The 22,545-nt window shown below is 48.9% G+C and overlaps 1 protein-coding gene across 3 annotated transcripts in view; it reads left to right on the top strand.

Moving 5' to 3' along the window:
- The window catches only part of LRBA (LPS responsive beige-like anchor protein), a 2,426,603-nt gene that overhangs the window by 462,215 nt on the left and 1,941,843 nt on the right, over positions 1 to 22,545 (top strand). For all 3 annotated transcript variants that reach the window (XM_085641653.1, XM_085641654.1, XM_085641652.1), the window contains exon 25: positions 21,757 to 21,910. In XM_085641653.1, coding sequence (XP_085497779.1) covers positions 21,757 to 21,910 — 154 coding nt within the window. The remainder of the gene's footprint in view (positions 1 to 21,756; positions 21,911 to 22,545) is intronic.

The following is a 22,545-nucleotide window of genomic DNA, read 5'->3' as shown; positions in this document are numbered from 1 at the left end:
AGCCCACGCCTGGAATGAGGAGGTCCATGCCCACGTGTGTGGCGAGTCGTGTGCCTTCCATCTCTTGGTAATGAGGCGCTTTGCAACTACGAGCCCCAGGTCCATGAATCGGGACGTTACCTTGTCTTTGGGTGGTCTCTTGAAGAGGTGCAAAATGTGCTCGGGCCAGTCAAATGGGATGTTGCGGCTCACGCTCCCCTGCAGTAGCCTATTGACCTCCCTCCAATAGGCACTCAACCCAGGACAGCTCCACAGCATGTGTAAGAACCCCGCCCCCAGCTCTCCGCACCTCGGGCAGGATGCGTCATCACGGCGAAAGTACTTATTGATCAACTCGGGGGTGAGGTAGGCCCTGTGCACTATGAACAGCTGGATTTGGCGGAACCGCATGTTTCTGGGGACACGCACTGGGCCTTTAAGCACCCTCTCCCACTCCTTATCGGCGAATGGCCGCCCCAGGTCCCGCTCCCACTTGACGCGGAGTGGGCCCAGATCAATCGCCGCGTGCTCCCGCATCGAAGCCGCGAACCAGCGGACCAGGTGCCCGCCCCTCCCCATGACGTGCAGGTATTGCACGGTCAGGTGCTGGCGGGGCTCCGTAGTCAAGTTCCCCCATTTAGCGGTCAACCTCGCCAGGAGCGAGCGGTGTGTAAGAAACCCACCGGGCGGGAGCCCATCCTCCGACACCAAGGTCTCATATGGTATTAGCTCCCCGTCCCTATATAGGTCCCCCAGCGTGTGCACGTCGGCCTCCCACCAGCCCGCCAATGCAGAGGCCGCAAGCACCCCCCCGCCTCCGGGGGAGCCCTCCAGGGGGATGGCCGGTGCGTATGGAACGACCGCGCGAGTGAGGTACAGTGCCCTCCGGAAGCACCTGTGTGCCACAGCTAAGAGGAGCGGCAGCGGCCCCCCAACCGCGGCCAGGGGGTGAAAGAGACCGGTCACACGTTCCAGCGAGTAGGGTGCCTCCGCCGCTGCTGTGTCGTCTCTGCCTCGATCAGCCAACCATCGTGCTACCCATTGCAGCTGGGCGGCCAGGTAGTAGTGCTCAAAGCAAGGAGCCGCCAGACCACCCCTGTCCGTCGGCAAATATAGTTTTGCGAGCGCAAGCCTGTGTCTCCCGGTTCCCCAAACAAAATCCCGCAACATCCTAGTGAGCGTACCGAAAAAGGCGGGGGGAACATACGTCGGCAGGTTAACAAAGAAGTACAGGAGGCGGGGGAGCATAACCATTTTGGCGAGTGCCACCCTGCCCGTGGTCGTCAGGGGGAGCGTGCTCCAAAAACGCACCTGCGACCGGAGCGCCGTGACCGCCCTTCCCAGGTTGCCATCAAAGAGGTCAGTCGGGCAGCGGTATATTTGCAACCCCAGGTACCGAAAGGTGCCCTCCCGCCACTGAACTGGCGTGCCGTGCAGGCGGTAACCCGGGTTCTCCGTTTCTGCGCTGAAAGCGTATAGGCAAGATTTGCCTGCATTGACGCGGAGCCCCGAGACGGCGGCAAAGGTCTGCAACAACTGGGCCAACTGTTCCGGGATGCACCCCACATCCTTGACGTATACCAACAGGTCATCGGCATAGAGCGACACCTGATGAACCGCGTCCCCCAGCGGTATACCATCTCCCAGGGTCATCCGCATGGCCGCCGCCAGGGGCTCCATCGCCAGGGCGAACAGCAGTGGGGACAGAGGGCATCCCTGCCGGGTGCCCCGGCCCACCGGCACAGCCTCCGAGACATAGGGGCCCAGCCGGACACGAACCGTGGGGTTCCTGTAGAGCAGGTCGACCATTTGGAGGAATTCCCCGTCCAGTCCGTACTGCAACAATACCGTGGACAGGTAGCCCCATTCCAGGCATTCACTTACACTAGTTTTGATGTAACAATACTGGGACCACCCTTTACTATACTGCTTCATACCCAGGTCCCAGTGATTTTGGGTTTACCCTTTTGTATAACGCCTGTTCATAGGGGCAATACTGGACACTACTGTGTGTCGGGCATTCCTGCCTCCTCAGAGGATTCTCGACATACAGGAGATGATTCCTTTATTTCACAATGGAGCGGTTGTTCCAGTCCTGAAGGTTCTACACCTGCTCGGTCTGTTAGCTTCCTGCATACTGTTGGTCAGTCATTTGCGCTGGCACATGAGGGCACTCCAGTGGTGCCTCCGCCGGCAGTGGTATCAACACAATGGAGATCTCGGGGAGAAGGTCAGACTCTCCAGAGAAGCTGCAGCGGAGTTGACTTGGTGGGGTGTGCAGGGCAACTTGTCTCAAGGAAAGCCCTTTCAGCTTCCTCCATCTGTGGCCACAGTGATCACGGATGCCTCCACTCTAGGGTGGGTGCTCATCTGGGGGATCTGGAGGTCAAAGGTCTTTGGTCTCCAGAGGAAAGGTTGCTTCACATCAACCTTTTGGAATTGCGGGCGATACATTTGGCACTAAAGGCTTTCCTTCCTTCCCTTCGTGGTCAGTCAGTTCAGGTCCTGACGGACAACACTACAGCAATGTGGTACATCAACAAACAGGGAAGTGGAGGGTCATATCGTCTGTCGAGAGGCTCTGCGACTCTGGTCCTAGGCTCAGAACCATTAGATTTGTGTGGTTGCAAATCATCTAGCCGGTCTGCTGAATGTTCATGTGGACAGTCTCAGTCGGCATTACTCGGCCGATCACGAGTGGCGGCTGTATCCGGAGGTGGTCCATCACATCTTCCAGATGTGGGGGGTCACCTCGGTTGGACCTGTTTGCCACTCAAGAGAATGCGCACTGCCCGTCGTTCTGCAGTCTCCAGTTTCCGGTGCAGGGAGCGCTGGGGGACGCGTTTCAATTGGATTGGAGCTCACAACTCCTTTACGCGTTTCCTCCTATACCCTTGATTCATCGGGTTCTGAGGAAGATTCGCCAAGACCGGGCCCAAGTCATATTGATCGCCCCGGATTGGCCAAGAAGGGTGTGGTACACAGATCTTCTTCACCTCGCATCGCACCCTCTGCTCCGTCTCCCTCTCAGGGCAGACCTCCTCTCGCAGAGCCTGCACCTTCATGCCTGGAGATTGAATGGGGCAACCTGAGTTCCTTCTCTCTCCCACCGGATGTGGTAGATGTTATTTTATCGTCCATGTGACACTTCACCAAGTCTGTTTACTAATCGAGATGGTCTAGATTCATTAAATGGTGTGAAGAGAGATACATTGATCCTTTAAAGGCCCACTTGACTGATATTCTTCAGTTTTCGCTGTCCTTGGCCCAGCAGGGTTGTGCTGTGGCGACTGTTAAGGGCTATTTGTCGGCGTTTCTATGTTTGCCAGACCAGCCGTCTTTATTTAAGTCCCCCATTGTCATGAGGTTCATTAAGGGCCTTACAAATAAGTTTCCTCCCACACCTTTCATTATGCCTCAGTGGGTTTTGAATCTCGTTCTTACCTTTTTAATGGGTTCTCCTTTTGAGCCTCTTCATACTTGCCCTTTGAGGCTTCTTTCTTTTAAAACGGTCTTCTTGATTGCCATTACCTCGGCTAGGAGGGTAAGTGAGCTTCAGGCTCTTAGTTCGAAGCCTCCATTCTTGACCATTCATGCAGATAAGTTGTTTCTATGGACCAGGGCTGCTTTCCTTCTCAAGGTGGTTACCACTTTCCATATGGGACAGTCCATTACTTTATCCACCTTTTATCCTCCCCATCATCCTTCCAAGGAGGAGGCGAGACTTCATTGTTTGGACCCTAAGAGAGCTATCCGCTTTTATTTGGACAGAACAAGTGGTCTGAGACTGGATGATCAGCTCTTTGTGGGCTACGTTGGGAAGATGAAAGGCAAGGCTGTGCACAAGCGGACTCTCTCCAGGCGGATTATCTTGTGCATCAAGATTTGCTACGCCTTGGCCAAGAAGGACCCTCCAGAAGGTATCAGAGCTCATTCCACTAGAGCTAAATCTTCTACTTCTGCTTTGGCTAGAGGTGTTCCTGTAATTGATATTTGTAAAGCAGCAACTTGGGCCTCCCTCCATACTTTTGCAATTGCAAAGCATTACTGCTTGGATTTGGAGGTTAGGAGGGAGGGCCATTTTGCTCGATCTGTGCTGCAAGATTTTTTTGTCTAGTCAGGTGGACACCCTCCTCCGGGAGAGTTACGGCTTTGGGATTCTCTTCAGAAGGTGAGGAATCCACAGGCACAAGTATCCATCAGAAGAACAAGTTAATTACCTTCGGTAGCGCTTTTTCTGGTGGCTACAATATCTGCCTGTGGATTCCTCACTGTCCCACCCGCCTCCCCGTTGTCCACCTGTTTCTACCAAAAAGATGCTTTAACTGTTTAACAAGAGTGTTTTTTAAATATGGCTTTATCATGCTTATGTTTTAATAGTAAGAAATGTTTGATCTTTTACTATTTCTCCATGCCCTTATTGGGTTATGCATTTATATATATATATATATATATATATATGTGTGTGTAGTATACTAAGTATACATATGAAAATGTGTCGGTCCGCCAGTTTGCCTCGGTGGCATGGAACAAATGGGTGGAACTGACATCACGCCGACAAGGTCATTTTATGGCTCTAGTGACGTCATGTGGAGCCGTAGCATTATGACATCCTCGTCGACGTGGGAGAGCTAGAAAAGAATTTCTGCGGAATGCTAGCGCAGGGGGTATTCAGAAGGTGAGGAATCCACAGGCATATATTGTATCCACTAGAAAAAGCGTTACCGAAGGTAAGTAACTTGTTCGTTTGATATTTTGGATGACCCACTTTGGTTGCACCGTTTCGGAGTTAACAAAACTCTATACTAGCCTGTTGCACGACCAAGTCTTTCCACAGTAAAAACACAAGTTTCGCGTTTTTACTATCAGAACATGTAAAATACATGGTCTGTGTTGTAAACATTTATCATCTTTTATTGTACTTACCTTACTTCGTGTTATGTATAAGCCCTTCCTTTGTGTCCTTTCCCTGTTCTGTCCTTGGAACACTTGTGGTGTTCTAAGTGCTAGCGTGTAACTGCAGAGGGGATTCTAGCTGAGGCAGTTGGTGTCTGGTCAGCTGGTGTGGTGTACGCTTTATCCATGCTCTGAGAATAAATATCCTGTTCATCACGAAGAGACTCCTGTATTATTTCCACAAACCATCTACATCAGTCTGCCCATGAGATATGTTGTATTCTTCCTTAGCACTCGAGAGGGACTGCCATAGGAGTGACTTAAACATATATCAGGGGGAAGTCTGGCTCTGCCATTATTATTTTAAACGGCAAAGTCAGGTTACCAGTTTATACTTGTGTTTGCTTTGTTTGCCCTAAGTTGGCAGGGTATGCCCAGACCTGGGTCCCTTGCTCACTTTGCCACTGGATTCAAGCTAGCCTGGCTGATGAGGGGTTTTACCCAGAAATTAATCCCAGGATGCTTGTTTCTGGTCCAGGGAAGACATGGTTTGGAAGTTCGGGCTGGACCGTCCCCATGAGGCACAGGGTCAAGACTTATTTGCATATAGCTGGGTCTGAACTGTTGTGGCAAAGATTGCTAAAGAACGAGGATGGATTCAACCCAGATTTATGACTGGGGGGGGGGGGTGTCTGAAAATTTTCAGCACTCCGTCCATCATCTCCTTGTGTTTACCAGTTAAGACTGCTCTACCAGAATGTGAATGCCGTCCTGGATTCTCGTTTTACTTATGTCATACCCAGGGTGGCGCAATCAGTTCTGCAGTTCCAGGGGGTGACCTAACTTCTATGCCCTGGATACGCTGGGTACCATTTATTTGGGACTTTCAGATACGTTAACTTGGGTAATTGAGTAGGAGTCAATTTTACGTACCTGTTTGAGGGTAAGGGCACAGGCTTGAAGGTCTGGTTAGCAGACCTCAATGCATTCTCTGAGTCCAAAAACCAGCAGTATCAGTCCAAAAACATGGGGGTGACCATACAAAAAGTAATTTCCTAACAGCCGTACAAACCCTTGGATTACCATCAGCACCTCAAGTCTTCACCAAGGTGATGGCAGTGGTTGCAGCTCATCTCAGATTGTTGGGTGTGCTGATCTTCCAGTACCTGGACGACTGACTTATTAAAGCCAACTCGCTAGAGATGGTGTTGCACCACCTGTAGTCAACGACATCAGTTGTTCGACCTGGAATTTTCAATCAATTAACTGAAATCCCACCTGCTAGTTTGCTACATTCTCCTAGTCACATGTGCATTCTGGGATGGGGAGCTCACCTGGAGATCCGGGGCCGCTGGTCTCCGGAGGAGCACACGTTCTTTATATCACATGCTAGAATAGAACAATTTGGCTGGTGCTCAAGGCCTTTCTCTCCTCCTTCGCAGGTCGGTTCATCCAGATCATGACAGACAATATGACTGCAATGTGGTATGTCAACAATCTACAGGGAGTAAGGGACCTCACCTCCTTCGTGTGAAGGCTCGGAGACTGTCTTCTTGGGCACACCGCCAAGAGATGTAGCTCACCGCCAATCATTTAGTGGGGTCTTTGAACGGCAGAGCCAACAGCTGAACTGGCGTTATCTTGTCTATCACAATGGTATCTTTGCCCAGTGGGGCACTCCTCAGGCAGACTTATTTGCCTCTTCAGAAAATGCTCAGTGCCACCGATTCTGTGCCCTCAAGTATCCATTGAGGGGAGCCCCGGGGGACATGTTTCAGTTGATGTAGAATTACTCCCCCATTCACTTGAATCCTCTGGTTCTAAGAAAGATTTGCCATGATCCGGCCCTAGTCATTGTTGTAGGCCTGGATTGGCTGAGACAGGTGTGCTATGCAGACCTCCTGCGCTTCTCCACATGTCCTCCGCTATGCATGCCATTTAGGCTGGACCTTCTCTCCCGGTCAGGGGGTCTGGTTCTGTACTCCAATTTCCAAGGTCTCAACCTACATGCTTAAGATTGAGCGTGCACAATTGAGCTGCTACCAGAGGTGGTAGACATTACATTGACTGTGCGTTGCCCCTCCACAATGTCTGCATACTCCAGCAGATAGGGCAACTTTGTTGCTGGGTGTGCGGACAGTGATGCAGATACCTTGCATGCCAAGCTATCCTAAGAGCTGTAGTTCGTGCTTTTCCTAGCTTAAAAAGGGTGTGCTGTTGGCACTGAGAAGGGCTATTAAGCCGTTTTGTCTGTTTTCCTCTGTCTGCCGGATCAGACATCTCTATTTAAGTCTCCTATTGTCTTGCGTTTCCTTAACAGCCTGACTAATTTATATCCTCCTCCGTTTGTAGTTACTCAATGGGGCTTGAATTTGGTTCTTACTTTCTTGATTGAGACTCCACTTAAGACTCTACACAGTAGTATGATTCACATGTTGACTCTTTAAGACAGTATATTTTGTTGCCATCACGTCTGCCAGACTAGTCGGTGAGTTACAGGACCGTGACTGCCGCCCCCTGTACACTACCACCTCCCCAGACAAGTTGGTGTTGCAAACTAGGGCTGCTTTCCTTCCAAAGGTGATCTCTCCTTTTCACCTGTCTCAATGTATGATCCTCCCTTCCTTCTACCCACCACCTCATCCTTTCAAAGAGGAGGAATGGTTACGTCATTAGGATCTGAGGCATGCGGTTAATTACTACCTATACCTCACAAGAGAATATCATTCCAGTGACCAGATCTTTGTGGGTGATTGTGGAGCCAAGAAGGGCAGGGCAGTTCACAAGAGGACTTTATCCCGATGGATCATTCTCTGCATTCAAATCTGGGACCCCCTCACCAAGAGGGAACCGCCTGAAGGAATTTGGGCCTATTCCACCAGGGCTAAGTCCACCACTTTGTCATTGGCTTGGGGTGTTACGATTGTGGGAGTATGGAAAGCAGCGATGTGCCCAAGTTTGCAAAGCATTACTGTTTTGATGCAGAGGCATTCAGGGACAAGCACTTCGCTAGATCCGTCTTACAGGATTTTCTAGTCTGAATCATCCATCAACCCTCCTCCTGGGCAGGGTATTTCTGTGAAATCTGTTCTACATGTGAGGAATCTGCGGGTAGAGGTATGCATCTGAAGGAAAAGTTGCTTACCTGCCGTAACAATGCTTCGGGTGGATACTCTACCTGCAGATTCCTCACCGACCTGCCCTCATCCCCGTTTTGAAGGATGACTCATAAGGTCATTTAATAAGGATATAAATATTTTTTGTGACTGCAATCGCTCATGATTATTTGCTCCCTTTAACCTTTAAGGCTTGGAAAAATGGAGGGAAACTCGAGAAGGTGCTTTATGGACTAGGGATATCGCCTGCTGTCACTTCCAGCACTGACTGAGTCCAGTACCCTCTACTGGCAGCATCGAGGCTTTGAGGTTTTCTGGATCCAGTCTGACGCCTGGGAATTGTTGTGTGCAGGTAGCTGGAGTATCCACCAGAAACATCATTACCGTAGGTAAGTAACTTCCATCATTGGAGAACACATCAGCACCTCTTTCTCAGGAGGTTTCCTGGCACTATCCACAGATAATAAATGTTAGTTTGTTGCCCTTGGAAAACTGAAAGGTTGAGTGACATGTCAAAATTTAAACCTTTAGCTGTGGGATCAGAAACAGCTTCCTGAAGGGGATGTATTAATCACCAGTTGCATCAGATCTGGCTTTCAGTGGAATATAGTTTAATATGAATATAATGGTCCAATTCATGTAGGTCTTTCTAACAGATGGAAGCTAATGGGCTGCCAGGCCTTGCTGTAAAAAAGAGCATGCATAAATATAAATACTGCATCAGGTTTTATAGGAATCTATTTGTTTAGGTAGTTTTAAAGTGTGATGAGTGCAGAATCCCTGTTCTAATATTTTTTTTGTGGTTGACATAATTTGACAGACTCCTGTTTACTACAGCAATCAATCATCGGCCCTTTTTACTCTGTTGGTTTTGGTTGTGTGATTGCTCAAAAGGATATAGCTAGGAATTGTAATTAGATGGGGTCCCTACTTACATGAAGTGACTTCGGGGAATGGACTTCTGTAAGGCTACTGGGAAGGAAACCTGCTGAGAGAGGTTATCCGATGAAAATCAACTAGTTTTTGGGCCACTGATGGAATAATTTCAAACCAGCTATGACTTGAAACGGATGTAACAGTGTATATTATTCCGTAGTTTGACTTTATGGCCTTTCAATTGTACGTGATTCCAGTGCCGTAAAGGTTTTTCATGGTTGTTTGATAGAACAACGCATGCCTCAGCAATGCATGCCTAAACTACGACTGTGTCTTTAGCATGCATGTCTTTACAACAAATGTTGTTGTAAAGGCAAGATTGGTAAAGGCGTACAAGGTAAAGATCACATCCAACCCGGCCCTAAATACTACCCAGACCCCACACCCTGAGTTCTAAAAACCGTCCACTAGCCCTGCAATAATCCCCACCCCGGCCCTAAAAACGACCCTCCCCCTGTCCTCCCCCCCCCCCCCCCCCCCAATCCTGTGACCTAAAACGGCCCCCAGCCCAAAAAACTACCCGGAACCCCCGTTCCCTGCCTGAGCCCCCAGGCCAATAAAACCACCTTCACCCCAGCCCCCCTGTCATAAGCACTAAAATGGCCCCAGCCCAAAAAACTACCCCAACGCCTGCCTCTGCCCTGAACCCTAAATTGGCTCCCAAACCCTGACCCCGCCCGAGCTCTAATACAGCTCCCAGGCGAAAAAAACATCCTCGACCTCAGCCCCCCTGTCCTAAGCCCTAAAACGGCCCCCAGCGCTAAAAACTACCCGACCCCTGCCCCCTAAAACGGCCTCCAGACCAAAAAACTACCCCGACCCCAGCCCCCACTCGTGAGTCCTAAAATGGCTCCCTGCCCTAAACCCATCCCCCGCCCCCCTGAAAACTACCCCTCTAATCCCCCAAGCCGTACTTACCAAGCTGCAACCCGGTCCTTCATCTGCTGATCCTTCCTGTTCCTCTCCCCGCCCATCTGGTCTCTGGAACTAGACCACTGACTACCTTAACCAGGCATATGCGTGGTTCAGGCATATGCATTGTTAAGGCAAGCGGTGTTCCTCTTGCGTGGTAACAGCACGCGCGGCTTAGCCTGTGTTGTTAATGCCGTTTCCTATGTATGCGATGTAATGTGGTGTGGTGAAATTGAATCAAGATTGTTTATCAAAAAATCTTCTGGCGTTTCCTTACAAATCTGAGAAACGTAATAGTGGTATTACCCTTAACCCTCTCACATTGCAGGATCACATCCATCTGTTATGATTTGGTTTACTATGTAGCAAATCACATGACTAAAATATACAAATATGTTTAATTTTTACCGAGTTTCAAATCCCTTTGACTCACCTGTCCAATCACTATAAATATTAGAAAAATGAATAGTGGTGTAGTATTGATATTCCAGATGGCAGTTGAAAAAAATTCTAACTATTCTGAAAGGATGTGAAAGGTGAAATTGTTCTCGTTCTCGCTCAACAGTGAATCCTGTCCGAAATTGACAAACACCTGGTGGTATTAATAAATCTTTGCCTTCTCATGACTTTGCATAGTCATTGCAACATCTGTCAGAGTTCCACTTGTGAACATCTTTTTGGTAAGAAGGGTGTTCATAGGGTCCGTCATAAAACAATTTTAATGCAGAGTGTAGTTTGAAGGCTCAAATATAATCAGCATTATTGTTTTTCCTACATGAATGAGTTAGTTTTGCAGTCTTGGCATTGGTTAGAGGCATCCTGGAAGGCCCTGCCATAATTCTCAATCAAATTGAAGGAACTTTGTTATTTTAAACATGTCTTTATTAATAACATACGGTAATCTACATGTGTTGGTTTAACTAAAGTGTAGCTGGGGAACTGGTGACATGCATCCTTCGCCTCCTACCACCTTCAGGATAAACAAGATGTTTAAAGAATATGCCTATTATCTGCAGTTGCTTGTCCCACTCTACCTTTCATGTCCTTCATTTGCTTTGTAAAATCTAATGTGATTCCCTTACAACTGATCTTGTGCACCAATTTCAGTGTTTTGTCCGTCTCGCAGCCTCACCATCTCACTTACTCTTTATTCCTCTTTAATCCTTTGTGCCTGTCTTCACTGCCTGTTAGTCTGCCTTTACATTTACCTTGTCATTCCCTCTCCCCTGTTATCATTTGCAATTCTTCCTCATGACCCATTCTTAATATTTCCTTTTGCACCATCCTACCTGTCTTCTTTGCGACTATTAAATCTCAAACTTTTGAGAGTGCATTTGCAGTATGTTTATCATCCACACCAATTCGCGCAGGAAACAGAGGCTGTGGCGAACTCGAGACTGATAGATCCCCTGGGGGCGCCCGCAACACCGGAGTCCACCCCGGGTAATGCACAGTCAGGCCAAGATCCCTGGGTCTCGCAGAGGTTGTCACCACAGGCCCCACAACTAGAGCCCTCCTAGGCCATTTTGGATGCTCCCGCCCCCCCTGCCCCCTCCTCATCTCCGCGTCCGCGATCGCCCCGACCCTTTCCCACACGATGGTCCAGCATATGAGCGCGCAGCTACCAGTACTCCCGAAGGGCGACACAGTGCACCCCTCCCCTTTTCCCTGGTTTCTCCGCCCCCAGTTAGTTCGTGGTTATTTAGTGGCTGCAATTATATAGCCCCTGCAACGCCCCTCACGGGGGGTTTAGTCCTACTGCATTGCACCCCTGCGGCGAGGCGATCATGGTGCGCTCTAGTAGGGTGCACCCAGAGGCTGGGCCCGGGCACGCATCTGCGGCCCCACTCAGGACAGCGACGAACGGCTTGAGGGGCCAGAAGGCTGCAAGATCGTAAGGACTGTGCATGGGTGCACTCGAAATGTAACCCTATGTGATAATGGCGATATCGCCTGTGCCCGCGTTTTATACTATATATAAATGCCAATAAAGAAAGTTTTCAAAAACAAAAAAAAATGTTTATCATCCACACCAACAGTTCTTTTAATCTATCCAATTTACTCTTCATTTGCATAGGCTTAATATGCAGGTTCTCCATGGGAGCATCTTCAGTGATAATAATAAATACTTGAATTGTCTCGTCCAGAATACTTTGTGTGTATGTATGTATGTATATATATATAATATATCATTGCCATATTTCCCAGTGGTTCGTGTGTCTCTTCTCGGCAGATGGAAGTTTGGAAAGTCTAAGTGCTTCGTTAAGATATATGTATATATATATATATATCAAACAGAGTTTGCCCCTCGTTAAAGACGCACACAGGAAAAGGGCGAATTCTGAAGGAATCCTTTATTTCAGGTAACCGGCATTTACAACTGAATCATTTTCATGCCCTACGCGTTTCGGAGCAGCATGCCCCTTGATCACGGGCTGGCGAAGCTTCTGTGCAATCCAAGTGAGTAACCACAGTCCCACAACTTAATTGCTTTCATTGCCCTCTGGTGGGCCTCTCCGGTGAGTTTTTTAACTAAATGCATGTTGGGATTTGTAGTCAGTCTACTTTAAATATAACCCTCCAGTGGGTGATGCATCAGAAACCTGCAAGTGACACCAGTAGTTTGGCTCTTCAGTGAGCCTCCAGAGATAAAATCCGATTTGTTTTCACCTTTAACCTTTTCCTCCGCTACGGTGATTCCGGCAGGTCCGAGTCACAGCAGTCCGCTTACATTTCACAAATCGGGTTATATTTAAAGTGGACTGACTACAAATCCCAACATGCCTTTAGTTAAAAAACTCACCGGAGAGGCCCACCAGAGGGCAATGAAAGCAATTAAGTTGTGGGACTGTGGTTACTCACTTGGATTGCACAGAAGCTTCAACAGCCCGTGATCAAGGGGCATGCTGCTCCGAAACGCGTAGGGCATGAAAATGATTCAGTTGTAAATGCCGGTTACCTGAAATAAAGGATTCCTTCAGAATTCGCCCTTTTCCTGTGAGCGTCTTTAACGAGGGGCAAACTCTGTTTGATATATATATATATATATATATATATATATATATAGGTTTGGAGAGTCTAAGTGCTTCGTTGAGAGATAGATATATATACATATATCTCAACAAAGCACTTCGACTCTCCAAATATATATATATCTCACCGAAGCACTTCGACTCTCCAAACCTCCTTCCGGCGAGAAGAGAGACACAAACCACTGGGAAATATGGCAGTGTTCTTTTAATCCCTCAGTCATGCCGCGTTTCGGACAACACTTGTCCTTGATCACATCATATATATATATGTGTTACTATTTTACAAAGTGATGGTCACCAAAAAAGGCAGAGTTTTCATAGGAAAGGCATTTTTTGTTTTGATAACTTTAGTTGTGCTTGATGGTTTTGCGAGAAGCTTTCCAAAACAAAAGTAATCCACTTTGGCTCCTTCATTGAAAGTTTTGTGCCGATAAAACAAGCGATGTGCAAGACCCAAATTGTCATCTCCATAGAGAAAAACGTTGGGTGCACTGGAAACAGATTTCTAAACTGCATGAGAGCTGTCCAAAATTGGATGGCTAAAAATTGCCTTAAATTATACTCAGAAAAGACCGCGGTACTATTGTTTGGCCCTGAACTACATTTCTGGGGCCCTAAGGTATGGGCAACTACTATGGGCCAAATCCGCACCCCAGTGGATAAAGCACGAAACCTAGGAGTAATTATCAAAACCAAACTTAATTATACAGATCAAGTAAATACACTCACCTCTTCCACATTCAACACTCTCAGAATAATAAAAAAGGTCCTGCCTTTCATACCGGCTAACCTGCAAATACCTAGCCACAGCATTAATTCTATCAAAAATAGATTACTGCAACAGTTTGCTTCTGACGACTCCGAAATATAATCTAAATAAGCTTCAGGTTTTACAAAACGCCGCGGCAAGACTCCTAGTGAAAATCCCCAAATTTTGTTCAGTGACCCAAAATCTGAAAGACCTACACTGGCTCCCCATTAAACAAAGAATAACTTTTAAAGTACTCTGCCTAACCTACAAAGCAATCCATAATCTGGGCCCGGCCTTTCTGAATCACAGTTTCAAGCAGTATGTTCTGGCGAGGAAACTTTGATCAGCTACTGCAAACCTGTTGATATAGCCCAGTTTAAAAAAAAAAACATGATGGGGTGGGAGGAGCATTGTGATGGAAGCAACTAAAATATGGAATATACTCCATCTGGGGATAAAGAATGAACCAAGTCTTCTATCTTTCAGAAAGGCTGTAAAGACTTGGTTGTTTAAATCAGGGTAACTCTTCTGGCAGTTTTTATTTACGTTCGCTGACACAAACGGCGCTTAGACGCCTCAGGGCATTAATGCGCTATATAAATAAAATTAACATAACATTAACCTGGGCCGTAGGGACTGTCATATAAAAGCCGAACCTTGGCAATGAATTGTTCTCCTTCGCCAAATCGCTCCATGGGTGCAAAAAGGTAGTCCCACTCGATGCAATCGAAGGCCTTTTCGGCATCCAGGGAGATGGCCAACACTTCTGTTGGAGCATCCTTGGCCGACCAGAGAGTATGCGCCATGGTACAAAGGTGGTTTCTGGAAGAGCAGCTCAGCACAAACCCCACCTGAGTATGGTGTATCAAGGATGGGAGGACCTTACCCAAGCGGGCCGTCCGGATGCTGGCCAGAATCTTGATATCGCAGTTCAGTAGGGAGATTGGTCTGTAGCTGCCACAAAGTAATGGGTCCCTTCCCTGCTTGGGGCAGACATCAATCACCGCTTTGTTGGGCAGGGGCCCCAAGGAGGATTCTCATTCGGCCTCTTGAAGTGCTGCGTGCAGAGTGTTAATCGCTCGCTCCCCTGACCACCTATAGAATTCCGCAGGGAATCCATCATCCCCTGGTGCCTTATTGGTGCCTTATGATAGGGAAGTTTGAAGTTCTACTTCCTCTCTGCTGATTTCCCCCTCTAATAGTTCACTGCCCTTGTCCGAGAGCCTGGGCAGGTCCACCTTGTGGAGGAACGCGCCCAGACATTCTGCACTAGCTGGTGTTCCCGGGGTATAAAGTGACTTGTAGTATGCGGCAAATTTGTTCACTAAGTTCTGGGGGCGGGTAATGACTTTGCTTCCCGTTGTATTTATGGCAGGATGGCCATGGCGGCTTCCCTCTGGCGCAGTTGGGACGTTAGTCGGTGGCCGGCCTTCTCTCTCTTCTCATAATACCTGCCTTTCATGCGCTGTAAGGCATATTCAGCCTAAGAAGTAAAAAGGCTATTGAGTGCCATCAGGGCCTGTTCTAGGCTTCTGCGATGCTGCAGAATGGGTTGGGAAGAACAAAAGCTGGGTGTGCAAAGAAGTATCACGCTCCAGTTCTTTCTGTCGTGCTGCCACCTGCTTGTTGGCCACTTCGGCATCACGAATAAGCTGGCCCTTAATGGTGGCTTTCGATGACGCCCACAGTATTCTATCTGAATGTGGCGAAATAGCGCTGTCTGCGAGGTAGTAGGTGATAAGAGTTGGCAGTTGGAATTTGCCCTGCAGAGTGCGGTACCGTTGCACGTGTATCCACCATGGCTTGCGTCCCGGTGAGGCAAGGCCCAGGTCTAGGGACTGGAGCACTGGGGAGTGGTCTGAGATTTCTGCCTCGAGGATGTGAGACTCCTGCACCTGCACAACCGTTCTCTGGGAAATAAGGAAATAATGCCTGGACAGTGTACCATGGGCCGGGGAGGTAAAACTTTAGTCTTTATCCATGGGGTGGCTGAGGCCCCAGTGGTCCACCAGTCCATTGTCCGCGAGTATGTCCCTCATCAGGGCCCTGTCTGTCTCGTTGTCTGTCCAGCGGTCCGGATCTGTCTAATGCTGGGTCTGGTGCAAGGTTCCAGTCCCCGCTTATCAGATATTGTGAGGCACCTATTTCTGTCAGTAGGCAGTTCAGGTGGAGTAGGAATGATCTTTTCCCCAGTCGGTGCGTAAACAGAGCTAACACATAGGGAGTTGTCTCAGAGACACAGCTTCGCGAATGCATACCTACCGTCCGCATCAGTCCAGCTCTTTGTAACTGTTACAGATAGGGATTGACGTATCGTGACCCCACGTTTGCAGGGAAGGTCTCCATCTGGGGCAACCTCAAACACTATACAGCTGTGGACGACTCTGCCCACCCAGTTGTGGCGCAGTTTGTCTGAATCCAAATATGTCTCCTTTAACAGGGCTATGTCCACTCTTTTAGTTTGAAGTTAAGAGAGTACTTTTTTCCTCTTGATGTAATGTGTAATCCCATTTATGTTCCATGAGAGGGTGCAAAGCGGGTGTGGGGAGCCCATGCTTGGGGTGAATCTATGTATTTATCCTTTGCAGTGCAGAAGGTGAAGGTGGTTTGAGAGTGTGAGGCAACACAGTCAGACAAGATAGGGGTATCATGCCTAAATCTGTGCCAGGGCGTTCTGTGATGCCTGTGGTAGTATTGTCGGTGCGTGTCCCTAATGAAGGGCAGCTAGGGGAGAAAGTCTGGTCTGTGTACTATGGGTCTAAACTTGTGGAGGTGGTGCTTCGAGGGGGACCCCATCAGGAGCCGGGGACTAATACTGTGTGCATCTGGAAAATGTGTGAAGTGGGTTGGGTGGGGTGGCCAGAGGGAGGGGATGTTATATTGCAGAGCCTCCCTCCGTGTGATGTCAGGTCCGCCCAGGCCGAGGGGGGGGGGGGGCAGAAAGTGACATCTCCTGGTGTGCATAGGTATCGAGGGGGGTAGATAATAGCGGAGTTAACTTGTAAGGGGGGATGGTGTGGAGCCAGGAGAGTGGGGCGTATGGTGCGCTTACAGCAGTGATAACAATAATAGCAAAATAATCAACATGGAACAGTGTAACAAGCTACAAAAAATGCAAATGGCAGGATGTATGATACTCATCTATCTGTCATCTGCCCTGGGGTTGCGGGTTGGGCCTTCCGGGTTCAGAGTGTCCGTGAAGATTTCTTGGCACTTATTCTCTTGTGGGGTTGGGTATCAGGGGGGAGCGGGGATTTGTCTTTATCGTGTTTTTGTGTAAGAGCCGCTACTGCCTGAAGGGCCTGTGTTTTGTCCCCATATGAGCGTGCTGGTCTTTCAGCATCTCTGGTGCGTTGTCTTGATCCACTGTTGGTCCTCCACCAGCCGCTCAGCCCTGGGGGAGGGTGGATCGTGTTATCGTGGTGCGGCTCGGTGTGCATGCTTGTGACATCCATATCTTGCACCTGACAGCTATCCAAAAATAGGGGGAGATCGTCTGGGTCGTAGAAGTCCTTGGACTTACCATCTTTGGTAATCCTGAGTCGGGCAGGTTCGAGGAGGCCACATTTAATGTCCATTTGGCGCAGACTAGGTCGTTGGGAAAGGAAGGCTCCTCGGCGATTGTTGGTCTCCCTGGAGAAGTCCGCTACCATGCCTATTTTGTGGCCTTCATAGGTAAACGGACCTTGGGCGCGAGCAGCGATAAGCAGTTGACGTGCTTGCTCATAGCACAGAAAGCAAGCAATAATGGGCCGTGGTCGGATCGCAGCGTCTTTCCGTGGCGGTCCGAGGTGGTGGGCGCTTTGGAGTTCTATCTGGTGTTCGAAGGAGGTATTCATGAGTTTTGGGAGGATACTGCATAACAAGGCTTTAACTTTGGGGCCCTCTGCCTTTTCCGGGAATCCAAAGAAGTAAACATTGTCTCTCCTGCTGCGGTCTTCCAGGTCAATCAGCTTGCTGCAGAGGAGGAGAAGTTCTTGGTCACGATTCAGTACTTCATCCAGTCAGCCCTCCACCGCTGTCAGTCTGCGGTCCTGCCCTTCCACACAGGTGTGGAACCCTGCGATATCTGTACTTTGTCATCTGTCTGGGCGGAGATGTTAGCATTTATGCCTTCCAGTCGGCGCCCTATCGCAGAGATATCCTGCAAGATGCGTTCCATAGTACTATCTTGTGAGTCAGGAGGCGCGGGTTGGGACGTGGTGGTCGGAAGGGAGGCAGGACCCTTTGCCGTGGCCATGGCTGATGGTTGCTTAAGAGCTACCGTAAAGAGGAGCTGTTGCGCGGGTTTTCCGGAGGGTTTGCCGGCCGACATCAGTCTGTAAGTACGTTAGAGCGAACCTGTCTAAGAATGGTGTTTGACGTTTTGTTCCCTCACCCTAAGATCCGGCTGCATCAGTGTCGGTAGATCCTTGGGGGGCAATGATGGTCACGGGAGGAAGAGGAGAGGTGTGCGGGCTGAGTTCGCCCAGGTCAGGTGGCAGTAGGAAAACAGCAGGGCCAGAAGTGTTGTGACGTGGCCTCGATTACCCACAGTCAAGGTCCCCAGAATGATTGTGATGCTCCTGTGTAGGGCAGGCGGAATGTTCAGGGGCCCATTCCGTGTGGTGCAGGTATGGGAGGTCTGCTCTGCTCATAATGCCTCCCGTCAGGCCTGTAATGGGTCAGGTCGAGAGAGTATGAGCCCGCAAATTATGTGGCTGGCGTAAGTGGCTCCTTAAGGTCGTCAGAAGATGCCGTTGGAGGCCTCACATCCCTCCATGCCGGCGTCCCTCCATGCCCGGGGCGCTCCGCCAGAGAACCTATTGTAGTGCCAGGGGAGGTATGCGTGCCGGGTGTCCCGCTGAGGTGGGGCAGTTACACATGTCGGCCTATCGCAGGCTGCCTGTGGTGAGAGGCGAAGATAAGGCCGGGCTGCCACCAGGAGGCCGAAGCTCCTGCCCTGCCTCCAGGCCTACCGAGCACCTCTCGGCCGTCGTTGCCGACCACCGCGGATATGCGATACCCCTATCCCAGGATAGAGGGTTGAGTCTATAAGGGCGGGCTCTGAGGCTCCCCTCCAGTCGGTTTCCTAATGAGGCGAGGTAGGGGCCAGGCAGAGCTGCCACGTGAGGGCTCGCCCCTGTAAAAAAATATTGTCTGCCATTACAGGACTCTGGAACTGTGTGAGTCTTGGAAAAGTTTGAAAAGGCCACAGGGTGTGCACACCTTGACACCCAGGACCATGTAGGGGATCCCCAGGGACTCTCCTTCAAGTTAAAATATATATATATATATTTTTTTAAAGTTGCCAGTACTACAGTTTCAGCACCTGGTACCGCAGTAACCAGTGAGGCCACCCTATGGTGCTTCAGTTCCGAAAAAACATTTATTGAATTTTTTTTTTTTACAAGGGTCTAGTCGTAGGGTACGTGTAATGGTGGATTCTGCCTGCAGTTGGGCGCAGGCCCAGCCCACTGCTGCACATTGTTAAAGGCTGTACACAGTCTCGGTTTTGGAGGCCTTGGAAGGTTCAGAGCAGGGCTTTGCTAGAGGCCAGGCCTTGCCATCGGCTCCTTATTGTGCATGTTTGAAGACCGTATGCAGCAGGGTAGGGGGGGAATAGGTGCAGAGCCTAGCCAGAGGCCATGTAGATTGTATTGTTTATAACTTTGTATCTGAAAGAAACACGTTAGATAGATTCCTTACCTTAGAATATCCCCAGGCGTCAGGCTGGATCCGGAAAGATTTTTTGCCAGCAGTACCCCTGCGTGTCGGTAGGCGTCGTCTGCAGCTCCGCGTCCGTCGTCGGCGTCGTGAGTGCCGGGATGACGTCGTCTGAGTGCTTAGACGCCGCCCTCGCGCGCTGACGTCGGTTCTCCTTTTTTCAGTGCCAGCAAGCGCAGATCCGGGAAGAGCGTACCCTTAGTCATTTTTTTACTAACTTTTTGGACATTTTGTATATCTTTTTCGAGTCGACTTCGACTCCTGGTGCCGGTAGGGATGCCCGGGTGCAAGCCGTGTGACGTCTGTCACCGACTGATGTCTGTTACCGACCCCCACCATCGGTGTCTCTACTGTCTTGGGGCTGACCACGATGACAAGTCGTGCCCCGACTGCCTGGCCTTGACGTTGAAAGCTAGGCGGGAGCAGTCCTGCAAGCTCCTCGAGATCCGGCAGTCTGCTCCGCACCGCTCGATGTCCCGGTCGAGGAGGAACTCGAGGGGTCGGTCGCAGAGCCGCAGTCATCACCGTTCGTCGGGATCCAAGTCCTTGCACTCAGGTAAGTCAAGGCATGGCAAAAAGAAGCGACATCGCTCTTCTGACTCCCCTCGCCGGTCACGCGACTCGGCCGAGGGTTCGGGTGGCACCACCCGCGCGGCTCCGATGGAGCCACAGGAGTCGCATCCGGCCCCACACCCTCCGGTCCCTGGGCTTCATGCAACTCCGGGCGAGATTCGAGACTTCCTCGTGACCATGAGGACTCTCTTCCCGCCGTCGAGGCCTGCCGGCGCGCCTCCGGGCCCCGCAGGTCTGACTGGGGGTACTAGCGAGCAGGTGGCTTCGGCGCCATCGTCGACTTCAGTCCCGACGCCGCAGGCCCCCGTGGGATCCAGGCCTGGATCCCAGTCGACGCCAGTTGAACTCACGACTCCTCCGCTGGCGTCGACCCCCATGGTGTCGCTCCCGGCGCCGTCCTCAGTCGACACCATCCCTGGTTTCAGCCCCCGTCTGGGTCCAGCATCGGAGCGGCGCGATCTCCGGCGTCGATAGGTGAGCCTTTCGCCTATGACCCGGCTTCGTCATTTCTGCCTGATTACCAGGACACGGATGAAGGGGAGGACTGGGAGGGGTCTGAGGACCCTCTGGCACAGCAGCGTCCGTTAAGTCAGGACTGGGCAGATGAGCTGGGGGAGGCCAGTGGTCTAGACACTTCGCCTGACACTGGTTTCGTCTCTCCTCCTTCCGTGGCTACGGAGGAGGGTGCGACTTATGCTGTGGTGCTGCGCAAGGCGGCCAAGGCCTTGCGCCTGGAGCTCCCTGCAGTGGCCGCGAGGACTAATCTCCTCACTAGGGTGCTTCAACCGCCAGTAAGCTTTTTGGAGCCTCTGCTGCAGTTTAATGAGGCCCTCACCGACGTTCTGATGGTCACTTGGTCCAAGCCCTCCACAGTCTTTGCTGTGGATCGGAACGTGGCTCGGCGCCACCGCCCAGCTCCGGCGAACCCTGCTTTCTGTCCGTACACCCCACCTCTGAGAGTCTGGTTATCCAGGCCTCCACGTCCCGAACCGTCCCAAGTGTGTGAGATGGCCAGATTTTTTATTAATTTTGAGAAGGCTGGTAGAAAGGTATTCAAAGGCCCTAGTGTCTTGTAGTATAGAAGTTCTGTGATGGCTGTTACCTTTCTTTCCTTGATGTGGTGAGATATGGAAGCTTCTGGTTTCCTTAAGGAGTTAAGTGTCAGCTTCTCATCTGCTGTCTTTCTAGCTTTTCATTTTTATAAAAGTAACAAAGTCAAACTTCATGCTGCACTATGTATACTTTTTAGATTTATTTTCCTGTATTTTTGAAGTAAAATCTATAAATATAGTTTTTCAGGACCACACATGGGCAGGAGAAATCAGTTGTTGATGTCTATCAATGAAGATGTTTATTAACAAATACGTAGGTTTTTCTTCTGGTATGTAGGGTTGCTGATACGCAGTCATTCAGCTGAAAACTTCCGTTACTTGCAGCTGATTTTTTAGGAAATAATAATTACGTCTCATATGTGACAGTAAATGTTCTCTAAAGCCGTATGTCTTGTCTTCCTGTTTAAAGCTGTGTTCAGGTTATTTAAAGCACTGAGACTGACCTTATTTTATGATGGGCATAAGACATTCAGGGTAGTATTATTAAACCTCCTACAAGACTGCTCCTTTGAGGTATACAAGTTATTTATGAAATTATGCATTGCCCTACTAGCTCATTATACCCTCTTATACCCATTTATCTCATCACCATTGACTTTTTGTCTCTGCTCTAAATAGGACACTAAGTATAAGAGTTTTAGCTTCTGTGGAACAGTGTTTCAAAAATGTGCACGCCACAGTATGCACAAACTATTTACTTTGTTTTTGTTCATATGCACTTATATTTATGATTTTTCTTTCAGCCACTCTACTAAAACTGTGATGGACTTTGTGAATAATAGTGAAAATGTGATCTTTGTGCACAATACAGTTCATCTTATTTCTCAAGTGATGGATAACATGGTCATGGCTTGTGGTGGAATACTGCCTCTTCTGTCTGCAGCTACATCTGCTACTGTAAGGATATTTTGTGAATGTCATTTTCTTTAATTTTCATGCATACTTTCTTGAATCATTGTTAAGTAAAATAAGTTTGCATTTGAAAGTCATAACACGAAATTATAAGCTATATATAAAAGCCTCTGAACCGAACAGTAGCATGGCATGAAGGCAGCACCAAAGAGATTGAAAGTATGAGTTTGAATTCTTTAAGAATAACCGCATGCACTTTAGATTATTATTTTGTTTATTCTATGTAAGGTGTCATTATTTTGGATGACCAATAAATATGCTAATCATCTTCACCAAGTTTCATTTATTGTAAATTATACATATACATGTGGATAGCCTGCAAAAGTGACTGGAGTTCTACTGTTCAGTGGCACATGCGTCCCAGTATTAATGTTTTCATAATGTATATAATTTTTCGTGATGTCTTTAATACAATATTTGAACTTTGTGAGTACAATGCATTAAGATACAAAATAAAAGAAACAAAATTAACTATTTTAGTGCTCTAAAAACAAATATTGAGAATGAACAAATGTGACTGCCAAGTAGTGTATTGCCAATGCAAGACATACTCGGGAGTTGAAAATAAACCTATAAAGATCTGATAATGATAAAACCACAAAGTCATTTTAAAGGGCTCT

Source organism: Triturus cristatus, chromosome 2_2 (assembly GCF_964204655.1).
Source record: "Triturus cristatus chromosome 2_2, aTriCri1.1, whole genome shotgun sequence".
NCBI lineage: Eukaryota > Metazoa > Chordata > Amphibia > Caudata > Salamandridae > Triturus > Triturus cristatus.
Note: the sequence above shows the minus strand (reverse complement) of the source record. Positions and strands in the feature narration are given on the sequence as shown.